This window comes from Bufo bufo, chromosome 9 (genome assembly GCF_905171765.1).
Source record: "Bufo bufo chromosome 9, aBufBuf1.1, whole genome shotgun sequence".
NCBI classification, from domain to species: domain Eukaryota; kingdom Metazoa; phylum Chordata; class Amphibia; order Anura; family Bufonidae; genus Bufo; species Bufo bufo.
In genome coordinates this window covers 162,084,341-162,108,912 of record NC_053397.1, presented here as the reverse complement: position 1 = coordinate 162,108,912, position 24,572 = coordinate 162,084,341, and the positions used below count along the sequence as shown (strand labels likewise).

The 24,572-nt window shown below is 45.6% G+C and overlaps 1 protein-coding gene across 1 annotated transcript; it reads left to right on the top strand.

Moving 5' to 3' along the window:
- The first annotated feature begins 15,982 nt into the window (after window positions 1–15,982).
- LOC120979829 (ribonuclease H-like) lies at window positions 15,983–16,552 on the top strand. Its single transcript, XM_040408784.1, has one exon. The coding sequence runs from the start codon at window positions 15,983–15,985 to the stop codon at window positions 16,550–16,552; it is 570 nt and encodes a 189-aa protein (XP_040264718.1).
- Window positions 16,553–24,572: the final 8,020 nt, after the last annotated feature.

Here is a 24,572-nt window from a genome sequence, read left to right as displayed (position 1 = left end):
TTTCCCTACTCTACTGCTGCTTTGTGGATGGTACGAAGCATGTAAGGCCTGTCCTACACCCAAAACCTTCATCATCTCCTGCATCACTTCACCTGTGAAGTGAACACCTGTGTCACTTTCAATGATCTAAGGTAAGGTACCCCATACCTGCACACAACTTCGGCCATAATCTTTTTTTACTTCTTTGGGTACGGTTTTAGCCATCCTGAAAACAAGTCACATATCAATACATACTCATACATGCCCACCTTGTGTAGTTGAAGGCAGTCTGCAAACGTTGAAACAGATACAAAAGCAAGACGTGTTTCTTGGGTACCTTAACCACCTTGTCCACGTTGTTCTGGACACGACCATTTATCCTTGAGTATGTCTGACTGTTACAGTGCTGAACCCTGGGGCGTACCATATGCTAAGTACTAAATCACACATAGCAGTTTTTGTCTGGTGCGTCACTCCATGGGTTGCCTGTGCCATCGTGGATTAGAGGGACCTGGGAAAGTAAAGTTTCTCTTCTTTTTGTAGTCCCCCCTTTTCCATCCACCAGTCCCTTTCCTCCTTCCCCATCTGGTTCTATAAGGTCTTAAGAACTTTCGGGAGACAGGAGGAGTTATTTCAGGGACCTGAACTGTGGCCACTTAAGACAGGGGTCTGCTTAGGTAATTTGGCAGCCATTTTTGCCACCTGATCTCCCGTGGCTTTCCCCTTTGCCTCCTCTGCTTCTGTTTACAGTGGCCTTTCTTTGCTATCATCACCTTCTCATGTTAGTGACAAGAGGGCTTCCATCAGAGACCTCACTGCTTCCCCATTTTTGATGGGTTTACCTGAAGCGATCAAGGAGTCTCTGGCTTTCCATATGGGCCCATAGTCATGGGCTATCCCAAAAGCACACCTGGAATCAGTGTAAATGTTGGCTGTTTTTCCATCTGCATATCTGCAAGCCATCTTCAGAGTCTTTTAGCTCCACTTCTTGAGCCGACATGTGTGGTAGTTCACGTTTAATCACCACTGCCCAACCTGTGTAGTACCTGCCATCCTGGCCATACCTTGATCCATCCACAAAGAGCACCTGATCTAGATTACCTAATGGCTGATTTACCAAATCCCACTACCTCTTGTGACATCATCTGCAAACAGTCAGGAGCCTCTTCCCTTGAATCTGGAAGAAAAGTTTAAAGTGCGGTGCCCCAACTCTTCCCTCCCCCCTTGGTCCAGAGGCAACAGGGTGGCTGGGTCCAAAGTATTACACCTTTGGAGAGCAACATTGTCAGGCAACAAAATGGAACACTGCATTCTCAAATAACGGGCAACAAAACAATCATTTGGATTGTACGTTCATCAGGATAGATGTAATATCACCATCACTTTGTGGTTCAGAACTATCTCAGAGCTTTCATCAAGCATAGCTAATACAACTACTACAGCTCTGATGCAGAAAGGGGCACCTCTGGCCACGGGATCAAGTCTGACTGAATAATATGCTACGGGGCGTTATTGCTGGCCATGCAGTTGGGTGAGGACAGCTGAGTCATGGCCACTCACTTCATAGCAATACAATCTAAATGTAATAATCTGATAGTACATTGTGGGGGAACACAAAATTGCCAGTTCTAGGCATAAAAAGCATCTACCACCTCATCTGTGAAGTGGTAGGGACTAAAGGACAAATCAATCACAGTGGAGTGAGTAGGGGTAATGGGAACCTGAGCCAACAAGGTGTGTGCATTGGGCACGATGTGGGTGTTAGAAACTGTGGCTTCATTAACGGCATGTAGGTCATGTACCATCCAATGGTGAGTGGTTTTGCTTTTTTCAGCTTCTGGGAGTACTGATACAAACATGGACCAGGGAATTTTATCACCAATGGCCAACAAACAAAGTTCCTAGTCGTTAACAAACAAAGTTCCTGGTCGTTGAGGGCACCTGTAAGCTTCACAGTGCCGTCCTCCTGATATGAGATACCAGAATGTACTTTTGCAAGCAAATCTGCACCTAGGAGGCAACAAAGGGCGTTACCACTGACCAGCAAACGGGCAAGCGCATCTTGGTTAGGGGCAAATCTAATATGGATGGTTTCTGTTGAAAAGGGAGCGTACTACTTTCCCATCCACTTTTACCCAAAGACTGGTGTGCTTGGAGAGTAAATCAGGGGAGGCCATGTTTGCTGTGCACAACTGTCTTGGCTGCTCCAGTATCAATCAAAAATGGGACTACTTCTTTATCACCCAGAGTAAGGGATATCATTGGGCCAGACTGAATCTGCTTAAAATGTTTAAAAGTAGAGCCGATACTGGATTTCCTGTTTCCTAATCTTGATCTAACTCCCCCCCCTCCCTGTCTTTGTGTTCTCCTTATGACAACAAAACATGGGTGTCTGTGGGGACGGACAGTGATCCGGGCATGGTCAACATAGAATACAATCCTCTCGTGTGGTGTGGACGAGGAGTACCACACACAGCACAACACTCTGTCTTCTGGGATCTGGGTCCCACAGACTCTGCAGGCCCATCACAGGGTGGCAGACTTACTTTTTCCTCACTTCAATGAGGTGTTTGGCATCAGGGCTGAAGCAATGCCAAAGGAACACTACCTCTGGTTGGCACCACTGAACCACCCAATGCCGCTTGATGTTACTTTGCATTTTGGCTTACAGAAGTATCCAACTTTCCCTATCGCGGAATTAATAGACTGGAAAACAAAACAGGACTTCTCATCTTCCATGGGAGTGTCTTATAACTAGGGGATGGGCACAAGGGCTGTCGTTGTCTGTAACGTCCACCCCTATCCTCCTCCCTCCGCTCTGAGTCATCTAAGTCTACCCCCTTCAGTCGGACGCTGTGGTCCTTCTTTTGTCTGTCAGTAATGTGGCAGCTATCCATAAGAACAGAGCTCTGATGTTTAGCACAACACTTAACATGTAACACGTAACTTCAAACATTGAAACAAACAGATCTGACAATACAGACATGAACACACAAAGGGCCCATAAAAACTTTTCATTGACTTCGATATAAAAAAATGTACAGCTTGATCAATGCTGTTGGCACCAATAAAAACCCAAAACTTCCAAGAAAAATAAAGTAAAATCCTCAATGCGCGTATTATTTAAAAAACAAATACCGTACTCCATACGCATTCATATACATTTCATGTACTCATTTTCATTAACAGCTCATAATCAGTCTTCACACATATTCGCCTCAATTACAACTCAAAGCCACACCCATTCACATTCCACTGAATCATTTATGTCTGCCAACCCACATTGTTTCATCCCAAAACTTGCAGCACAGACAAACACAGCTTTCCTGGAAACAGATAGCCACACCACACCCAGAATTGCTGATGGTCTGTCACTGTAAGACAATATACATGTTATAATCATACAGTCATTTTGTTAAAAGCCGGATTCCCACAGTGCACTGCTTGGGAAAGAAGAAAGAAGATTATTGAACAATTCTTTGTCTTCTATAATAATATTACACATATAACATCACTTACTCTGCACGATTCCCTGCCCCCATTTTTCCCTGCTCCTCTTATCTCAGGAATGTTTCTGTGTGAAGGCGGGGGGGAAAGTGAATCTCTCTATTTCACAGTTCCTGACCATCTTTTTGTCCCTCCAGTTGCCATAAATCGACTTGCCGCTCGGTGCCATGCCTGTGCTGCACCTAATAATCATTCAGCTTTCCCCGACACTGCTCTGTTTTCTCACTCGTTAAAACTCCCCCTTCAACATCACCAGAGTTCTGATGCCCTCAGTCTGTAAGCTCAGTTTCTTACAGATTTTCATCCCTGTTGCCAGCCGGGCGACCTACTGTCCGGGGCCACACTTTCTCTAACATTCTTTGTCACATTTTAACTTTCAATTCTCCATATCACATCCTATAATCTCCCTTAACTTCTTATAATTCTTCACATGTTGACTTCCTTCTTCTCTCGCTACAATCTGAGGAGCAGTATATTCTCTGGACTGCCCTTTTAACAACAGTATTTCAAACTGACACACACACAAAACAGAGGAGTGATCAGCACCTTTAGCCCTTTCTTCTGCAGACAAAGGATTCACCCTCCCCACTGGTTTGCTCAAATCTGACTATCACGTCTGACTAGTCAGCTGGGACTCCCCGCACATCTTCAGGCGGCTCCGTCGCGTCTTCCTGGGGTCAGGTCAGGTGGAGAATATCTCTGCAGTCTTCACTTAGGTCAAGGGTCATACAGCTCCACGCGTCTCCCTGAGGTCAGGTCAGGTGGAGAATATCTCTGCAGTCTTCCCTTAGGTCAAGGGTCATACAGCTCCACGCGTCTCCCTGCCAGCTCAGCCGGAGTTTACTTTGTCCCACACCTCGGCGCTACAGCGCCCCCTTCCAAACCAGGAAGTTACTGTCCCCTCCCTTTGTCTGTGGTTTTACCGTCTGTGCTCAACTCACTCTTCACATAAATCAGACACACACAAAACATATACACACCAGAGTGATCTATAATTTCAGACTATTGGTTCAATAGACTCTAAGCTTTCAGCATTACAGCCGACAACTATACTTACATCAGTACCAACCCACAGCGGACTGAGCTATCTGAGCATGACGAAGTAAATAGCAGAAAGGCAGATGAGATAAAAAGTTTTCTCACCTTTCTTTGAGGTTGCAATCCTCTCCCCTCTGCCGTTCGTCAAGCTCAGGGGCCCGTCTTGTCAGCTGTTTGATGCTACATTCGCTCAGAGTCCCTTCGTGGTCGCCATTTTGATAAAGACGCCCTAAATTAGGGCATTTTAGATACACTCTGGTGTTCCAGATCAATGTAACCCCCAGGGGTTAATATCCACGCGTGGCTGAGAGACTGAACACTGACACAGAAGTTGGTCAAAGCAATCTCTAACTTTATTACATCAGGTAAGCCGTATTATACATCTTCAAAAGAAGGCAGTCCTCTCTGAGGCTTAAACATTGTTTCATTGGTCAAAAGGAAGAAGAGATAAGAGAGAGGAGATAATACACCTGCATCTGCGCAGTGAATACCACTTTGGAATGTGAACTAATGTAAACATCTCGTTACCATCGCCATTTTGTAATGACTTCTATTCTAACAATAATACTGCATACGTCATATGTGACACTTCAAAGAGGTGCTTCTCTATAGGCAGTGAATAATATATATCATCAAGTCATATGATTGGTCTATGCATCTCCACCACACTCTATGGGACACCTGTATAAAGATGAGAAATCAGACACTTCTTACAGCACAGCACTTTGCCCCCCTCTCTCTCCTCTCCAGCCTTGAAACAAAGAGAGGTGGGGGGGGGGGTGGAGGCACTTGGAAAAGAAAAAGTTAACTCATTACAGTCCTAGATATACAAAATATAGAATAAAATTCACACATCTTTAACAGGGTTTCTGTCATCATAAATTACGTTATGTAGCTGACTGACATTAGCAATGGGCTAATTTCAGCAGTACATAACAGTGGGCTTTCTAAGTCTCTGCCTGCGCCGGCTTCATTCACTGCGCATGTGCCGGCCCGTTTAGTTTTCGACGCAGGCGCAGTGAGTGAAGGACGCGCTCGGAGCGCGTCCCTCACTCACTGCGCCTAATACTAAACGGAGCGGCCCCTGCACAGTGAGTGAAGCCGGAGCAGGCGCAGTGAGTGAGGCCAGCAGCAGGAGCGCGTCCTTCACTCACTGCGCCTGCGCCAAATAGTAAACAGGACGGCGCAGGCGCGGGATTTACTGGACGAAGAGGAGAAATCGCAAGTAAATCAAAGGGACCTGAGCGTGCCAAAGGGTGAGTGGACCGAGCCTCTAGGTGCTGAAGCAACGCCCTCATAGCACCTAGAGGCTCATTAGCATATTTTAAAAGTGTTTATTTTAAGAAAACGACGGCAGGCAGAGACTTAGAAAGCCCACTGTTATGTACTGCTGACATTAGCCCATCGCTAATATCAGTCAGCTACATAATGTAATTTATGATGACAGAAACCCTTTAAGTGATTTCTTGATTCTACAGTTCTGGCAGTAATTAGGCCTGGGTGTAGCTAGTGCAATTGAACTCAGCTTTCCAAAAACTGTGGTTAATCACAGTTAATTCATGAAGGTGGGGAATTACTTTTTCACATCAGGCCAGGTTGGTTTGGATAGCTTTTACCTTAATAAATGAAATCATCATTTAGAAACTGCTGTTTGTATTTACTCAGGTTATCTTTGTCTGATATTCAAATTTGATTGATAATCTGGACCATTGGAGAGTGACAAATGTGCAAAAACAAAAGAAATCTGTAAGGGGGCAAATACATTTTAACAGCACTGTAAATCTGATGTTTCCATAGCTAAGGACACAGCGGGGGCTGAATAAAATACACATGTACATCCATATGGGACTGTATGTTGGAGGAAGGGGAGAGATGTTAATTAGACTAGTAATGGTTTCCCTGCATACATGTATAACACCCCAGAGTGGTGTTACCACTCATGCACCCTGCTACTGTCTTTTATGGTCTAACACAAAGTAATCTTATGTATTTTTGTCCAGGTCCTCCACAATGTGCATTCCTAATCTTGTTATGCAATTGTTCATATTTAATCGGCCTGGTTCACCAGCAGGTGGCAGCAAATATGGCAGAGCTATAGTTAGAGAGAATGGAACTTGCCATTCCATTCTAACCCCCTTTTGGAGAGAAGTGGGCTAGTCCTACTTCCTAAAGAAAGGGTGGGGACCAGTTAGAATTTAGTCTAGTTTACCCCCAGCAAGGGAAAGGGTGTATAGGGGCACGTCTTTGCTGGATATGCCCATGTCAGCAAGAGCACCTTAAGCTCTGCTGGCTATGGAGGCAGAAGTTGTTAAAGGACAAAAATGGTGGGTGATCTTAATTAATATTTAACTTTTAATAATCAATTAAAATAATAGCCCATTAAAGACAATTAACAAACAAACACACACAATGGTGCATAGACAATTGACAAGCAGTAACACACAATGGTGCAAAATCAAAAATGCTGAACCATGCCAGAGGAGTGTTATAAATGGTAATTAGCCAATGATTGGGATGTGGGTAAGGAAAAATTAGATTTTTGTGGACTCACCTATAAAATCTCTTTCTCGCTTAGTTCATTGGGGGACACAGGACCGTGGGTATAGCTGCTGCTGTCACTAGGAGGTGACACTAGGCTGAAAAGTGTTAGCTCCTCCCCTGACGGCTATACCCCCTCCAGCCCGGAGAGAGCATATCAGTTTGTGCCCAAGCAGTAGGAGTAGGAGAGAAACATACAGGAAACAAACCATAACCCAACTAATGCCAGTAGGACCGAACCAGAACTGAGGACCCTACCGGCAAACTAACCGCCATCACCTGCGGCAACAACAGAAATCAATGGGTGGGAGCTGTGTCCCCTAATGAAATAAGCGAGAAAGAGATTTTACAGGTGAGTCCACAAAAATCTTGTTTTCTCGCTCGTACCATTGGGGGACACAGAACCATAGGACGTTCCAAAGCAGTCCACGGGGAGTGAAGAACCACATGCCCATGGAAAATGTCCTCGCGGAAGCTTAAGACACTGCTGCCTGCAAGACTTTGCGGCCCATAGCAGCGTCCGCTGATGCAAAAGTATGCACCTGGTAAAACTTGGAGAAAGTGTGCAAGGAAGACCAAGTCGCTGCCTTACACAGCTGTGAACCGGAAGCATGGTGGAAACGAGCCCAAGAAGCGCCCACCGCCCTGGTTGAGTGGGCCGTGATACCGAGGTGCGGTGCCTTTCCCTCGGGAGCGGTAGGCCTAAGCAATTGCCAAACTAATCCACCTGGCAATCGTCATTTTGGAGGCTGCCAAACCTTTGCGAGGACCTTCAGGAACAACGAACAGAGAGTCTGTACGGCGGAACGAACTAGAAATGGATAAGTAAATCCTCAGAGCCACATCCAAATGATGGAGAGCTCGCTCCCTAGGATGTGAGGGAGAGGGGCAGAACAATGTCTTCGTTGACATGGAAGGCAGAGACTACCTTCAGCTGAAAAGAAGGTACCGGGCGAAGCACTGCCTTATCTTGGTGCACAATAAGAAAGGGTTCCTTAAAAGAAAGCGCAGCCAATTCCGAAATGCACCTGATGGATGTGATTGCCAAAAGGAATGCAACCTTCCAGGAAAGAAGCCGGAGGGAAACTGCGTCTAGAGTCTCAAAAGGAGCAGATTGAAGGGAACCAAGGACAAGGTTCAAGTCCCAAGAGAGCTTGATACGGTGTGAGCCACCCCTTGTAGAAAAGTCTTAAACGGGGGCCTGTTCTGCTAAATGACGCTGGGAAAAAATTGACAGCGCCGACACCTGTCTCTTTAAGGAACTAAGAGCAAGACCCAAATCCAGACCCGATTGCAGAAAGGAAAAAATAGTGGGAAGTGAGAAGCGCAGTGGAGGGAGGCTACGTTCCTCACAGAAGTGCATGAACCCACATGAGAACCCGTCCCATGGTGCCACCAGTGCGTCTACAGCGCGCCCAGGGATCTCTTGTTTGAGAGAAGAAGGCGGGGAGTTTGTTGTTGAGTCTGGATGCCATCAAGTCCACCTCCAGTTTGCCCCAATGGAGACAAATGGAGTCGAACACCTCCGGGTGCAGAGACCACTCTTGCGGGTCCACAGTCATCTGACTGAGGAAATCTGCTGTCCAATTCTCCACTGCTGGAATGTAGACCGCCGAAAGAGCTGGTACATGAGTCATCACCTCTTGACTGAGGGTTCCTCCTTAGTGGTTGATGTAAGCCACCGCCGTGGCGTTGTCTGAGTGGATCCGAATCGGCCAGCCCCTCAGGAGAGGGTCCAATGGAGAAGGGATAGATGAATGGCCCGAAGTTCCAGGATGTTGATGGGCAGTTTGGACTCCGACTGAGACCATACGCCTTAGACTGTCCGGGGCGGAAAGACTCTGCACCAACCCTGAAGAATGGCATCGGTGGTAATGACCGTCCATGAGACCGGGAGAAAGGATTTCCCTGACTCCAAAGTTGGGGTCGAGAGCCACACCTGAGTGCCGAACACACCCTCGCGGACAGGATGATGTGACGGTCCAAGTACTCCGGCGACTTGTCCCTAGATGACAGAATTGCCCGTTGAAGGGAACGGGTGTGAAATTGTGCAAACGGAACTGCCTCGAAGGAAGCGACCATTGCACCCAAGACCTGCATGCAAAATCGGATTGATGGGTACCTGCGCCGGAGGAGAAGACGAACCGACCGCAGAAGGGCTAGCCGCTTGTCCAGAGGGAGGCGAACTAGCGCCACAGCCGTGACGAGGACCATGCCCAGGAAAGTGATTCGCCTGGTGGGACGTAGGGAAGACTTCTGGAAGTTCACCAGCCAGCCAAAGCGTGCCAGGGTATCCAGAGTGATATGCAGACTGTCCTCGTTCTGAGTGAAGGTCGCTGCTTTGACCAGGATGTCGTCCAGATAGGGAACCAGGGTCATGCCCCTGGTATGAACAAGGGCAAGGAGAGGAGCGAGCACTTTCGTGAAGACTCGCGGTGCCGTTGCCAAGCCAAAGGGAAGGGCGACGAACTGGTAGTGATGGGGCCCTACTGCAAAGCGGAGGAAGCGCTGATGTGCCGGAGCGATGGGGGCGTGTAAGTACGGGTCCTGAATGTTTATTGAAGAGAGGAATTCTCCCCTCTCCAGTGAAGCAACCACGGAGCAAAGGGACTCCATTCTGAAGTGTTGAATCTGGAGGAACCGATTCAGCAACTTGAGGTCCAGAACTGGGCGAACGGATCCTTCTTTCTTGGTGACGACAAATAGGTTTGAATAAAACCCTGTAAATTGTTCCTTCAGGGGAATCGGGGAGAAAACACCTTGAGCGAGGAGAGACCAAATTGCCTGGAAAAAGGCAACAGCCCGACCTGAATCCCTGGGTGGCTGGGACAGAAAGAATCGTTCCAGAGGAGGAGAAGCAAACTCGATCTTGTAACCCAAGGTTACGATTTCGAGCGCCCACGCATCTGAGATGTGGGCCCGCCAGACTTCCTGAAAAAGAAGGAGACGACCTCTTGGGTGGGGGCGCTTCTTCATGCAGAGGACTGCTTGTTGGCCAAGGGACGAGCGGGCTGTGCTCGCAGGTGCCAGGCCAGTTGAGGCCTAAAGACTGGCTTTTTCCGCTGGTCTTGCGTGGAGGACCTGGGAGGGGCTCCTGCTGCCAGTCGCGTACCACAGAAGTGGCGAAAGGAATGGGCCTGAGCCTTTAAAGGTTGGACGAATGGGCCCGAGCATTTAAAGGATGGACGAACTAATTGAAGTATTTCGATTTTAGATCAGTGTAATTCGTCATACGGTGGACTGGTTTGGTCATACAATTGTCTCTGTTTTCAGTGGATCGATAGCCCTTTTAAGTCTGGCCAGACTACTATCAGATTATCTTTTTATTAAGGGCTTTTTTATGCAAATGCATACATTTTAAAGTTTATGCCATTTTATCTGTTTTTTATGTTGAAATAAATTACCACCTACTCCAGATAAGTGTGAGTGCCCAGCTTTTTACTAATTATGTGTCTGCACAAGCCTCATCATTATAATTACTTTAGTATGTACCACTGAGTTCTTATTTTCCTGGTGGCTGTAATCAGTTGTGGTCCTTGCAAGAGGACAGTGAGAACAGAAAGGGTTTTCCTTTGGTTATATTGATGGCCTATCTTTAGGGCAGGCCACCATTATGTGATCGGTGGCGGTCCATCTCCTAGCACCCCTGTCATCCAGGTGTTTTTTGGTAGCATCCAGCTCCAAAAATAGGTACTCGTTTCCAGAAGTTATAGCCACCGTTGGCATGGTCCCGGCCACCACAGAGGCCACCGCTTTTTCCTATAGTGGCCAAGACTGCTGGATTGTAGGGTGGTCATAATCTCTGGATATAAGTAGTGTATAATGTGATGGAAAAATGAATTAAGCCAGCAAAGAAGCAGTATGGACAATCACAGTAGATTAGTAAGTGCCTGGTATTAAAAGCTATGTACACCTTTGAGGGCACATTTTTTATTATTGCATTTTGAGCTAAAAATCATTTTTTTTTTATTGGTCTTTGTTAAAAATGTGAAGCTCTTTTTTCTGTACAGAAGTGAGGTTCTCTAGTAGCAGCCTCTGAATTTTCACTGTGTTTTATCAACCAGCTCACCTGATGGGCTCCTTATCTCCGATTTCTGACATTATAAACACTCATAGCTCAGTTCTTATCTTACTCATATGGCTTAAATAAGTGTTTATGATCTCTTAGTAAATTAGAAAGGCGGCGGGTGCAACTAAGTCCTGTTCACCTCAATAGCGCTGAGCTACGCCCAGGCCGGGGATACTAGTCGTGACATCACTGGGCCTGCGGGAAAAATGTGCGATTTCGCAAGCAAGTTATTCAGTTTTGTCTGTGAACGCGTTCAGTTTTTATCGCGCGGGTGCAATGTGAATTAATGCGTTTTGCATGCGCGTGATAAAAAAACTGAATGTTTACAAACAACATCTCTTAGCAACCATCCGTGAAAAGCGCATCGAATCTGCACTTGCTTGCGGATGCGATTTTCACGCAGCCCCATTCACTTCTATGGGGCCAGTGTTGCGTGAAAATCGCAGAATATAGAACATGCTGCGATTTTCACGCAACGCACAAGTGATGCGTGAAAACCAACACTCATGTACACAGCCCCATTAAAATAAATGGGTCCGGATTCAGTGTAGGCGAAATGCGTTTGCATCACGCGTTGCACCCACGCGGAATACTCGCTAGTGTGAAAGGAGCCTGTGAGGGATGAGAATCAATTTTCTATAAATATGTCCTCCATCTTGTGTATATGGGAGATTTAGGTCAGGTCCTAAATGGAGCTTACAGGGTTAAATAGACAGATAATAATAAAGATAAAAACAAGGTCAAAAAGTCAGTTTATGTGTGTTGATCGCACCCACACATCCCTTACCCCTCCCCACAGTTTCCTCTCTAGTAGAAGTAGAGTCTGAGCCTCAGGAAGTGCGGGGGGGAAGAGGAGAGAGGAATGGAAACCTACGTATGGTCTCATGAACTATATCTTATAACCGCAAATGTCATGTTTGTCATGTGATGGGTTTTTTTCTGTTTCAAGCCTATATTATTGTGAGCTTGTCTTTGAATTAAAGAGAACCCTGATACAACTACATCCAATGTTTGTGTCAGTTTCCCGAGTGCTCAAATCCCTTTTAATTTGGATTCCAACAATTATAGGTGAAAGGATATTTCCCTAACAAAATCTTGGCGCCCAACGTGGGGCTCAACTAAACTCGACAAATTGGACATTCCGGTCTGGGATTTAGATATAAGAAATAGCGCTAAAAGGTAAGAGACTTTATCTTACACTATATCTGTGTCTCCCTGAGTGGTTTGTCCGGTTCGAGGATCTGGTCATTGAATGTACGTATAAGTCATTTTATAGTTAAGCCTATTTTTGGTGAGAACCTGAAAATGACTATGATTGTTGGATTTTGAGACCTAAGAGATGGACAGTTTCAATTGGGAAGTCTTTGGTTTAGTTTTGGTATATGCCTTATTTGTTCTTTATTGTATGTGGAAAATATTGGAGAATTACAGGAAGGGTAATCAAAGTCCTTGGAATCCAATGTCCGATTTGTGAGGTTTTGATTGGTTAAGAAACGGTAATCAGTAACAGAATACACTAGGTAAATATAGTGGGGAAATTATGAGGAAATGGAGGGAAAATAGACGTCTGAATAATTGTTTAACTTTCTGTATACAATATACAAAATGGGGAACAATTTCAGTATACCAGAGGGTAACAAAACATGTAAGACTTTAGTTGAAGAGAGGGAAGGAAAAGAAGGTTTGAAAAATATTGACAGGGTGTTGAAGATGGTAGGAATGAAGGATGGAAATTTGAATGTGGATACTTGGGAAAGATTCAGAAGGACACATTGTGGTTGGATAAAGGATCATGGATGTGAAGAAGTAGTTAATACCTGGGTTAAAGTGGCAGGGGAAGTTGAAACTGAGGAGTGGCGAGGAGAAGTAGTCAGAGGTAGACTGTTGTATACTCAGAAATCAAAAGACAATGATGCTGATGAACGACCTTCCCCTAGACCTCCAAGAGGGAATGGACCAGAGGGATGGACTTGTAATGTCTGTGGCAATCAGAGACCAGACTCGGCCAATACGTGCAGAGCCTGTGGTGCTCCCCGACCCCACAGACCTGTAGGACTCTGCCCTGTTCTGACTAAGACAAGACTCCTACCCAGACCCACAACAGGACAACAGGGGGTGATGGGAGGAGGACCTGATACAACCTCAGGACCACCCGGACAGGTCATTGGAGCGACCAGCCAGAATCGGGAACCTGAATTTCTTCATGCCAGTGTGACTGAGTACCACCCCTGGAGTCTGAAAGACCAACTCGGACTTTTGACCCGACTGCCCGACCCTCTGTTGAGACCTATGCCTACTTCTAGGACTCTTCAACAGATACAAGTGACTTATGGGGCTACGTGGACTGACTTGAAGGATCTGATGTTGCTGAAGATGGGCGAGTCACAACATCAAATGGTGAATGACTATATGAATGAACACAGAAATGACCCCATGGATATTATGACTAGAGACTGGGTCAAGACTTTACAGTCTGGGACTGAATTTGTCAGGGTTTTTACAGAATGGGCACGTACAAAGGAGGAAGAAAGCTCCCGAAGTCTTAAAGACGTAGTACAGGGTCCTCAGGAGACTATAGAGACTTGTGCTGCAGGACTAAGGACTATCTGAACCGACATGGGTTGGGATCAAGCTGGAAACATGGTAGAAAAACTGTTGACATGTGCATTCATGGAGGGGCTTCGACCCACCTTCCAGGCTAAGCTGACAGCTTGTAAACCTGAATGGCGTGTGACCCCCTTTAACCCAATTAATTGCTTCAGCCAAAGGGTTAGAACTAGATATGAAGATATAACCCTACTCCGGTTAAATACATGGAGCAGGGCACTGGTCCCAAACGTGATTTTAAATGTTACAATTGCGGCAAACCAGGTCACATGAAGAGAGATTGAAGGGCTCCCAGGAAACCTAGAGACAATGGTGGCCAATTTAGTCCACAATCACCACCGTCTTCAGACTAGGATACCGGTACCCCCGTGACGGTTCTGCCTGTAAAAGTAGAGTCAGTGAGCGCCCAAATACATATCCCGGTATCCCTAGGAAATAAAAAGGCAGTACCATTCCTGGTCGACATGGTGGCAGCCAAAACAGTTGTTGACCAGAACTTTTTAAAACCCTATCAACTTAGTCCGTACAACGTCCTAGCCATGGGTTTCACTGGGAAAACCGTAATTGTCTGTGAGTCTGAACCAGTCAAACTAAAAATTAAAGACAGTACTGTTATCACTCAAATTTTGGTAAAGGATGATCTCCTTGAACCTATTCTGGGAACTGATGTACTCCAAGCGCTCGGGACCAGTATCCATCTACACCAAGATGGGACTAGTCACGTAGACTTTGGAGCCCCAGAAGTTCTCTGCCCAATGATGGCTTCTATAACGGTGGCTGAATTAAATCTTCCTGATTGGACAGAATCTGAAAAGAGTCTCCTCAGCCAGGTCCCTGAGAGCCTTTGGGCCACCTGAAAGACGGGCATAGGCAAATTACCTGTGTCCCCTGTGATGGTGTCTCTAAAACCCGGGTGTCAGCCCCCACAAGTTAAACAGTACCTATTGAGTCACGCTCAGGAAATAGCAGTGTCCAGCGAAATGGATAATTCTCTCTGAGCAGGTGTTCTCATCAAGACTGTGTCCCCGGCAAACACTCCCCTATTTCCAGTGAAGAAGGCCGTTAAGGGTCAGCCACTCACATATCGAATGGTCCATGATCTTCGAGAGGTCAACAAAGTCAGTCCTACAAACCCCAATAGTGCCCAATCCGCACACTCTGCTGTCCCAAGTTCCGTCCACAGCTACCTGTTTCACTGTGATTGACCTGGCAAATGCATTTTTCTGTGTACCTCTGCATCCAGATTGTCAGTATTTTTTTTACTTTCACTTTCAAGGGGAACCAGTATACATGGACTGTTTTACCCCAGAAGGCCTAGAACTCACCCACCATGTACAGTCAGGCTCCACAGTCTGTCCTAGCCAACTGGTCCCCTCCTGGAACTGTGGTCTTATTGCAATATGTCGATGACTTACATTTGTGTGCTGAAACAGAGACCAGCTGTCAAGCTGCCACTCTGTCACTCCTAATTTGGAAAATTAGAAAATGGGTGTAAAGCTTCTAGGCATAAACTGCACCTTTTTAAAGGTGATATTTCTTGGACACTGCCTGTCACATGGTGCCCGGCACCTCACCCTCGAACGAAAAGAGGCAGTGGAAAAGATACAGGTGCCCAAAGGAGCACAGAACTTGAGAGTATTTTGGGGTCTGGTCTCATACTGCCGCCCCTGGATACGGCAGGCATCTATGTTAATGCAGCCCCTCTGACTGTTTTTCTTCTAAACCCCTTCATCTTACATAAGAAGCTGTTAAAAACTTTCATACTTTGTAACTGTGCATACTGTCTGCCCCTGCTCTGGGCATTCCAAAATATGACAAACTTTTCTGTTTGTTTTGTTCTGAAATGCAGGGGCGTAGCACTGCTGTACTGACTCAGAAACACGGAGATCGTGTTGCCAGAGGCACCCCCTCTTGTGTCAGGGCAGTAGTGGCAGTGCAAGCCATGATTGAAAAAGCTTCTGAAATTGTTCTGGACTACCCTGTAACTGTTCAAACTCCTCATGACATTCAAAGCATTCGCACTTAAGTGCAACCAAAACATATCTCCATGGCCAAACAACTGAGACTACAAGTGTCCACTCCTCATGCCTGCAAACATCTCAAACGTTGTACTACTGTTACCGATTACAGATTCAGAAATGGGGGAGGGAGGTGTATCAGAACTTTTAACTGATCTTGTTGAACATGGCCCACATGATTGCGTACAATTGATGCAGCAGGAAACGTCTGATTTTGAACACGTTCATGAAACTCCTGACGGAGTATTTTGTAGATGGAAGCAGGTTCATGGGAGAGGATGGCCAGTTCCATAATGGATATGCAGTGGTCACACAGCACAAGGTAGGTACAGCTGAACAACTCCCACCTCGTATATCAGCACAAGAGGTGGAGTTGAAGGCACTCACTGAGGTGTGTAAAATGGTCAAGGGAAAGAAGTTGAACATCTACATGGACTCAAGGTATGCTTTTGGTATTGCACATGACTATGGACCTATTTGGCGGGCCAGGGGCTTCCTAACATCTACAGGCCAGCCTATAAAGAATAAAGACTCTGTACTAGAACTTATGAACTCTCTGTTACCAGAGGAAGTTGCCATCATCAAGGTCAAGGCACACACCAGGCACACCACGGTGGAGGCAAAAGGTAACGATCGAGCTGACAAAGCGGCCAAACAAGCCGCACTACAGCCCGTAAAGACTGTCCCCACCCTGAAGCCTGAAGACGTGTCTGTAAGTATGCTCCAGAAAATGACTGATCAAGCCCCTCCTGAGGAAGGAAAAATAACTTTGGGCAAAGCACGGGGACAAGGTTGAGGGACAAGGAATCTGGAGAAACAAAGAAAGGACTTGTTTAACTCCTCCAATGTATCCTGCTATGGCACAGGAGGCCCATGAGCCTACCCATCTGTCTAAAGGTGCTATGGTAAGTGTTGAAAATTCTGGTTAGATTGGGCCAGGGTTTTCCACAGTAGCAGCTCGGTTTGTACAAGGGTGCATGATTTGTGCATTGAATAATCCCTGTCAAGTGGTGAAGACTCCAAGCAAGCACACCCCAGGGCCATTTTACCCATTTCAGAGATTACAGATAGACTATATACAGCTACTTAAGGTAGGTGTGTACGAGTTTGTTCTTGTGTGTGTTGATCTCTTTTCAGGATGGCCGGAAGCCTTCCCAGTAGCAAAGGCAAATGCAAAGAATACCGCCAAGAAATTAGTCAGTGAACTGATATACAGGTACAGTGTTCCTGAAGTCATTGAGTCAGATAGGGGGTCCCATTTCACAGAAGTAATGAGGGAGGTCATGCAGGCGCTAGGGGTCACTCAAGCGTTTCACACGGCCTACCATCCCCAAAGCAGCGACCAAAATGAAGTTAAAGATCCAGAGAGCCATGCAGGAAACCCAAAGACCTTGGCCAGAATGCCTACCCCTCGCCCTATATTCTGTTAGGACCACTCCCAACTGAATAACAGGACTGTCTCTTTTTGAGATTTTGTTTGGGTGCGCTCCCAGGCTTGGGTTGTACTTCCCCAGCATTTACAGATGAACAATGACAATATCGCTGGGTATGTCCAGGCCCTCACAAAACAGCTTGAACATACTCATAAACAAGTGTTTGCTTCACTTCTAGATCCTGACTCAGTAGAAGGAACTCACAGCTTGCAGCCCGGAGACTGGGTGGTGATAGAGCAATGTGAGAAAATGACTAGATCCAACATTCGATGGTCCCTTTCAAGTACTGTTAACCACCCACAGCGCTGTAAAGGTTGAAGGAAAACCCAACTGGGTACACGCTTCTCACTGCAAGAAAGTATTGGAACCACAGGATGAAGATCCTCCTGCTGACAGTGGCTCTGTCCCTGAGCGTGTCAGCAGTGTTTAGTCCACTGAATGATGAATGGGACAATGCTTTGATACGGCACCATCAGGTGCTGTTTGAAGGACTGAATGACATTGAAAAATTGAGGGACTGTTGAATCATGGCTCATGGTAAACAGATCAGGGCCACCAGTTGATTATAGCTCTACCCCCTGAAAGGAGAACATATGGTGCAATGTGTCATGCTTTCCAAGTTAGACACACTGTTATTGTTTGCAAATGCAGTCGAAATGTATGTCTTTTAGTCCTCATAACAAATTCGGCTGCAATGACTCGAACAGCCTGGTGCAGTGTGTTGGTATAGATCCTGTAAAGGGTAAGAATCTGGCCTGCAACAACCATAGCTTAGTTGATTTAATTGCTGGAATAACCTCTAACTCCTCAGAGGGTCAGGAAAAGAGACCAAAACTGGCATAAGGTGTCCGACTGGCCAAATTGATAACTCAGTTGTTTAATAGTACGGTGGTTGCAGTCCCAGAAGATATATTCCTGGTCTGTGGGCATAAGGAGAGAGTAATGGGAACCTACGTATGGCCTTATGATCTATATCTTAAAACGGGCAAAAGTCATGTTTGTCATGTGATGTTTTTTTTTTCCTGTTTCAAGCCTATATTATTGTGAGCTTGTCTTTGAATTAAAGAGAAATCTGATACAACTACATCCAATGTTTGTGTCAGTTTCAAGAGCCTTTTTAATTTGGATTCCAACAATTATAGGTGAAGGGATATTTCCCTAACAGACACAAGGTATGGCTTGTGTCAGAAGAGACTGGGTTACTCGTGCAGAACAGGTGGAGACAAGGAGGGAGGTTTATTGGATTTTTATGTTAGATACGGTTACTCCTAATGGGCTAAATGAGAGTTGTAACTATATTTTTATAACTTTCAAGTTAGTTACTGGGTGAGACATTTAATAGATGGAGGCTGTGAACATTGATTCATTTTTGACATGTGTAATTATATTGTCGAAGGTCTTTTTACAGTGCTTTGTAAATTATTGTGGTGTAATTGCTTTTAACAAGTTATTGGCTGCATTAAATATTCACATTAAGCCTGAACCAAGCATGCCCGAAGAAGGATCTCCGGTATGAGAACAGAATAGAATGCATTTTGGAGCATTCAGTTCTATTCAGTTATGTTTTGTCCCCATTGACAATGAATTTTTACGGTATTGAGACCCTATGACTGATCTCAATACCGGAAAATACTAACGCTAGTGTGAAAGTAGCCTTATATATGTGATTTTTAGACTTTTTACTTTTGTGGATGTAAAATGTTTTGATTCATTCAAGATTCTTTTTAAAAAAAGAAAATTTTACAGCATTGCAGCGTCTTGCGTGTTTTATAGGAAGTGACACTCTAGGTTGTCATCGCATATGACAATTAGTCACTACTAGTAGGGTTACGAGGGAAAATAATACTAATAAGTCAGCGATATATGCAGGCATGTGGCAGCTTGAAGGGAGGAATAGGAATAAAGTTGCGGCACTCACCGAAATGTATCAAAGGTGTCTTTTATTGTGGCTTCCTCAGCAGGTAGCAGAAAGGATCCGGGGCGGACACATAGTTGCAAGCAGCGACGGCCGTTTCGCGCGCTACGACGCGCTTCCTCAGGCCACTGATTACGTCATTGCGCATACATGCGCTTTATACGAAGTGGATAGGGGGACGGCCGACGCCGTCAGCAAGTATCTCACTCCCACAGATGTGACGTGATAAAAATACATGCAAATCAACAGGTAAGGTTACAATCCAATGGTTAATTGAGCCAAAACAAGACAGATATAGAAAACATACAAAGGAAGGACGAATATTAAAGCGTACATATAAGGCAAGTCACAAAATTACATCTCTATATCGAGGTCGAGATGCTACGGCAGTAAGTTTAGATTCCTTAATGTGAACCATGGTCCACGGTATGTATATAAGGCCTCATCAAATAGGCGAAATGTTTTTAGGGAAAGACAAAGGGAAAGGATCCGCTTCTACATGGGAAAGACAAGTCGCATAAAATCCCTCCAAACATGGGTGCATGAAGTTTCACAAAAATATAGACATGTCATTTCTATCATTCATTCCTACCGCATGCATGGCCTCCGTGCGCATGATCCACCTTGCCTCCCTCTGCAGGAGCAGGCGATGCCGGTCACCACCCCGAGGGATGGGGCGGACATGCTCTATGCCCGCAAAGGAGAGGCAACGCGGATACGCGTCGTGGGCCGTGCGGACATGTTCAATGAGGCGTGGACTGCCTCTGCCTGATCGAATAGAACCAATGTGTTCGCGAATGCGCTCGAACAGGGGGCGAATTGTCTTTCCGATGTAGAAGCGTCTACAAGGACAGAAAACCACATATACTACATAGGACGTACGGCAATTAATAAAGTCCCGTACTGTGTGCGATACACCACCTATTTGTAGATACCTAGAGCAGACATTAAGTACGCAGAAGGAACAATGGCCACATCTAAAATTGCCCGTCGGTTTTTTCAACCAAGTTTCATCTCTAGGTGAAGAAAAGACGCTCCTGACTAACTTGTCTTTAATTGTGGGGCATCTTTTAAATGTGACCAATGGTCTGTTTTCAGTGAAGCTGTTAAGAGTGGGGTCTCCCTTGAGAAGGTCCCAGTTTCGATTGATGGTCTGCCGGACCATTTCAGCGACCGGACTATATTGAAAAGTGAAAGCAAAACGTGAAGGTTTAGTACTGTTGCTCCGTTCAGTGAGCAAGGAATTACGGTCAAATGAAGACGCTTTTAATAAGGCTGCGGAGACTTCTCGCAGTGGATAGCCCCTACTAATGAGTCTAGCTCTAAGTTCTCCAGCTTGGCGAAGAAAACCTTTGTCCGTGTCACTGATCCTTCGCAGACGGACGAACTGCCCGTATGGAACTGCGCGTTTAACTGAAGATGGGTGGAAGCTGGTCTGGTGGAGGAGCGAGTTTGTCGCTGTCGGCTTACGATGGCCACAAGTGTGCATCACTCCATCTTTTACCGTAACATGTACATCTAGAAAATCCAGAACTTCACCACCAAAATTGATGGTGAACTTCATGTTCATGCGATTGCATGCGTTAAGGTGATCAACAAATGCACGACACGACTCCTCGCTCCCCGACCAGACCAGAAAAATATCGTCCACATATCTTAAGAATAGGCTGATGTGGCTCACATAGGGGTTATCCACCGCGAAAATATAGGTCTCCTCAAATACCGCCAGGTACAGGTTGGCAAATGTGCAAGAGACAGGCGTGCCCATAGCCGTGCCTAGTACCTGGCGGTACCACTGTCCATCAAATTGGAAGACATTGTTTGACAAAACAAGGTCTAATGCCTTGTGGACGAAGTCAATGAAAACCGCACTCTTATTGCTTCTGCTGAGGACTGTATCAACAGCCCTCAACCCAAGGTCATGGGGTATTCTAGTATATAGACTCTCGACATCCAAGGACACGAGACTGAATTCCTCCCGCCACTCCAGACCTCGGAGTGCCCGGAGGAAGTCTCCCGTATCCTTGAGGTATGTCGGAGTGCTCCTTAGTAACGGTCTAAGGAGCCAATCAATATAGCCAGATAGAGGTTCCAGCGCTGAACCGATGCCTGCCACGATGGGACGTCCCGGAGGTCGAGTGAGGGACTTATGGATTTTTGGTACGAAATACCAAGTGGGGATTTTTGGGAAGCCTGGCACGAGTTTATCCCTAAAATTTTTAGGTAAAAACCCGTTATATATGTGCTGATCAATAAACCGGCAGAGTTTGGAAGATATTTCAGGTATCGGGTTCCCCCTTAACTTCATGTAAACTGTACTGTCTCCCAACTGTCTATTGGCCTCCTCCATATAATACTCCCTAGACATCAGGACCACGTTCCCTCCCTTGTCGGCCGGCTTAATCACCATATTTTTCTGCTTCCCTAACCACAATAAAGCATGAGATTCTTCCGCCGTGAGGTTGGAAGGTGCTGCTGGATACACCAGCGCACGTATTTCTTTCAAAACTTGCTTGTGGAACAGGTCAATTGGTGAGCCGGCCGGCATGGGAGGAAGGAAGGTGGACCCGATGCCCCCTGTGTATCTGCTGAAATGTTCTACTCCATCTGTGGATTCATCAGGTTCAGTGCTGGAAAGGAAATGAATGCAGGAAATTTCTTCATCACTGAATTTATCAGACAAATGGAAATCAGTGAGTGACATTGTGGCAGGAACCTCCCCCTGTAAGGGGTCGAGGACCTGAGAGGCAGTTTCAGAGAATAATCTCTTGAGGTATAACTTGCGGATAGACAAAAACAAATCTATCTCAAAGTCAACCAGGTTGAACTGTCCGGGTAGGCTGTATCCCAGCCCCCGATTGAGGAGTGGGATACAGCCCTGGGGCAGTTCAGAGCCTGTGAGATTGAGAACCACATTTTCGGGGGGTGCTTGGATATAGAGTTCGTCAGGAACTACTGTCGCCAGGAGACCTGACGTCTTCTTCTTGTCGATTTTCTGGTTCCTCTTGCTTGCTGTTCCACGTCTACCACGCCCCCTTCTCGTGCCTTTTCTAAAGGGATTGTTGTATCTTCAGCTGGATTAGCTCCATTACCCTCGGAGGCACTCGATTCCGAATCGGTAGCCCAGAAATTATGGCGTCCTCTCCGTGGGGCTCGTTTGGGGCGGTTTCGCTTTTTACCCCAATCAAAGACACGATCAGCCTCATAATCATTTTTATCTCTGATAAATTTGTCCCTCTTTCGATCTTTGATGTCCGCCTGTGTGGCAAGTAATTTTTTATTAAGCCTTTTCTCAAATCCATGGAATTGCGACTCCATGAGTCGTTTTTGTAACTCCCCCTTTGCCTTAGTTAATTCCTCTGTGACACTGGTGTACTCTTGCTGGTCCCGTGTCAATACCAATTCCATGATCTCTAAAGAGAATCTCTGGTGTGCCGCTTTCCATTCCCCTATAAATAGGGGATCATCCTCATACTGCACGATCTCTTTAAAGAGGCGTAGGCCTCTGGGAACACGCCCACTTTCCTTGTAGGACTTCAATGACTCAATAGTCCAGAATAGTCTGACTTCTTTATCAGCCAGTTGGAATATTTTTGCTTCCAAACTTTTAGTACTGGAAGTCTGCACATAATCCTGTTGATTGCAGGTAACAAAAAATGTGTCCGCCCCTTGGCGACCCTGAATTAGACTGCATGTGGTTTCAGATGCGGTTTCTGTGTCAGAAGTGGTGGCTTCAGTGTTCGATATAGCGTGCTCTGCCATCATGATACAGGTAATGTTGAATGCAGGAAGACGTAGATTGTAATCAGGCGGCACTGCATACACTGATCACGCCGTATTTGAACCAGGCCACATGCAGTGGGAAACACTTCTCAATGTGGTGCTCAGCAAGAAAGTAACTTGTAGTAGACAAATGGCAGCTTGAAGGGAGGAATAGGAATAAAGTTGCGGCACTCACCGAAATGTATCAAAGGTGTCTTTTATTGTGGCTTCCTCAGCAGGTAGCAGAAAGGATCCGGGGCGGACACATAGTTGCAAGCAGCGACGGCCGTTTCGCGCGCTACGACGCGCTTCCTCAGGCCACTGATTACGTCATTGCGCATACATGCGCTTTATACGAAGTGGATAGGGGGACGGCCGACGCCGTCAGCAAGTATCTCACTCCCACAGATGTGACGTGATAAAAATACATGCAAATCAACAGGTAAGGTTACAATCCAATGGTTAATTGAGCCAAAACAAGACAGATATAGAAAACATACAAAGGAAGGACGAATATTAAAGCGTACATATAAGGCAAGTCGCAAAATTACATCTCTATATCGAGGTCGAGATGCTACGGCAGTAAGTTAAGATTCCTTAATGTGAACCATGGTCCACGGTATGTATATAAGGCCTCATCAAATAGGCGAAATGTATGCAGGCATGTGTTGCCTCTCATGGCAGGGCTTCCAACTGGCATTTTTCAGCAGGATAATTCTCGTCCACACACAGCAAGGGTTTCCCAGGAATGTCTCCACCAGACTGCAATAGTTCGATCAGTCACCAGATTTATTGTCAATGAAGGAAGTGGTAAAATGGTGCCAAGGGCAGGGGTATCAGAAATGGCTGATCACTAGGGATGAGCAAATTGACTTCAGAAGGTACATCTGAAGTCGATTCGATAAAAACTTTGTTCTAATACTGTACAGACTTTGGGAATTAATTATTACTGGAAAAAACCTTGGTACCGAACTCTGGTTTGGTTCCTAGTGGAACTAGAGATGAGCGAATTTCCGCTTATGAAAGTCGTTCACACTTCGTTTGGTGGTAAAAGGTGGACTCCCCCGCATAACGGAAATGGGATGGATCTGTTTTGCAGCCCATAGACTTCTATTATGACAGAATGAATAGCAGAATGCCTCTAAAGGCATTCCTTTATGCATTCCGTCATAGAATTGTGTTATGGTCCGTGGTAACGGAATCCATAACGTAATTCTGCTTTTACCACCAAACGAAGAGTGAACAAATTTCATAACATGAAATTCGCTCATCTCTACTGACAGTGTGTCCATTTTTAATGGCTGTTTTTTTCACTGTCGTGTGCATACAGCGTTAGTGGACTGACCGATTTACCACTATAACTTACTGAAGAAATTGTCATAAATTTGGACATAAATATATGTCTGCTCATGGCAGGCGTAGATTTGCTTTTCTGGTACAAAACCAACCAAACGATGCTCTAAACTTGCACTCCTTGATAAACTTGTATATGTCCCAGTAAGTTTTTTTTATTTTTTATATCCACACTTATCTGACTTCTATTATGACGGAATTAATAGCAGAATGCCTCTAAAGGCATTCCGTTATAGAATTGTGTTCTGGTCTGAGGTAACAAAATCCATAACGCAATTCACCTTTTACCACCAAACGAAGTGTGAACGAATTTCTAAATATGAAATTCACTCATCTCTACCTGGAACCAAACC

Coding starts and splice junctions, on each gene's coding strand:
- LOC120979829 (XM_040408784.1), top strand. CDS start 15,983: ATGAAACTCCTGACGGAGTATTTTGTAGATGGAAGCAGGTTCATGGGA.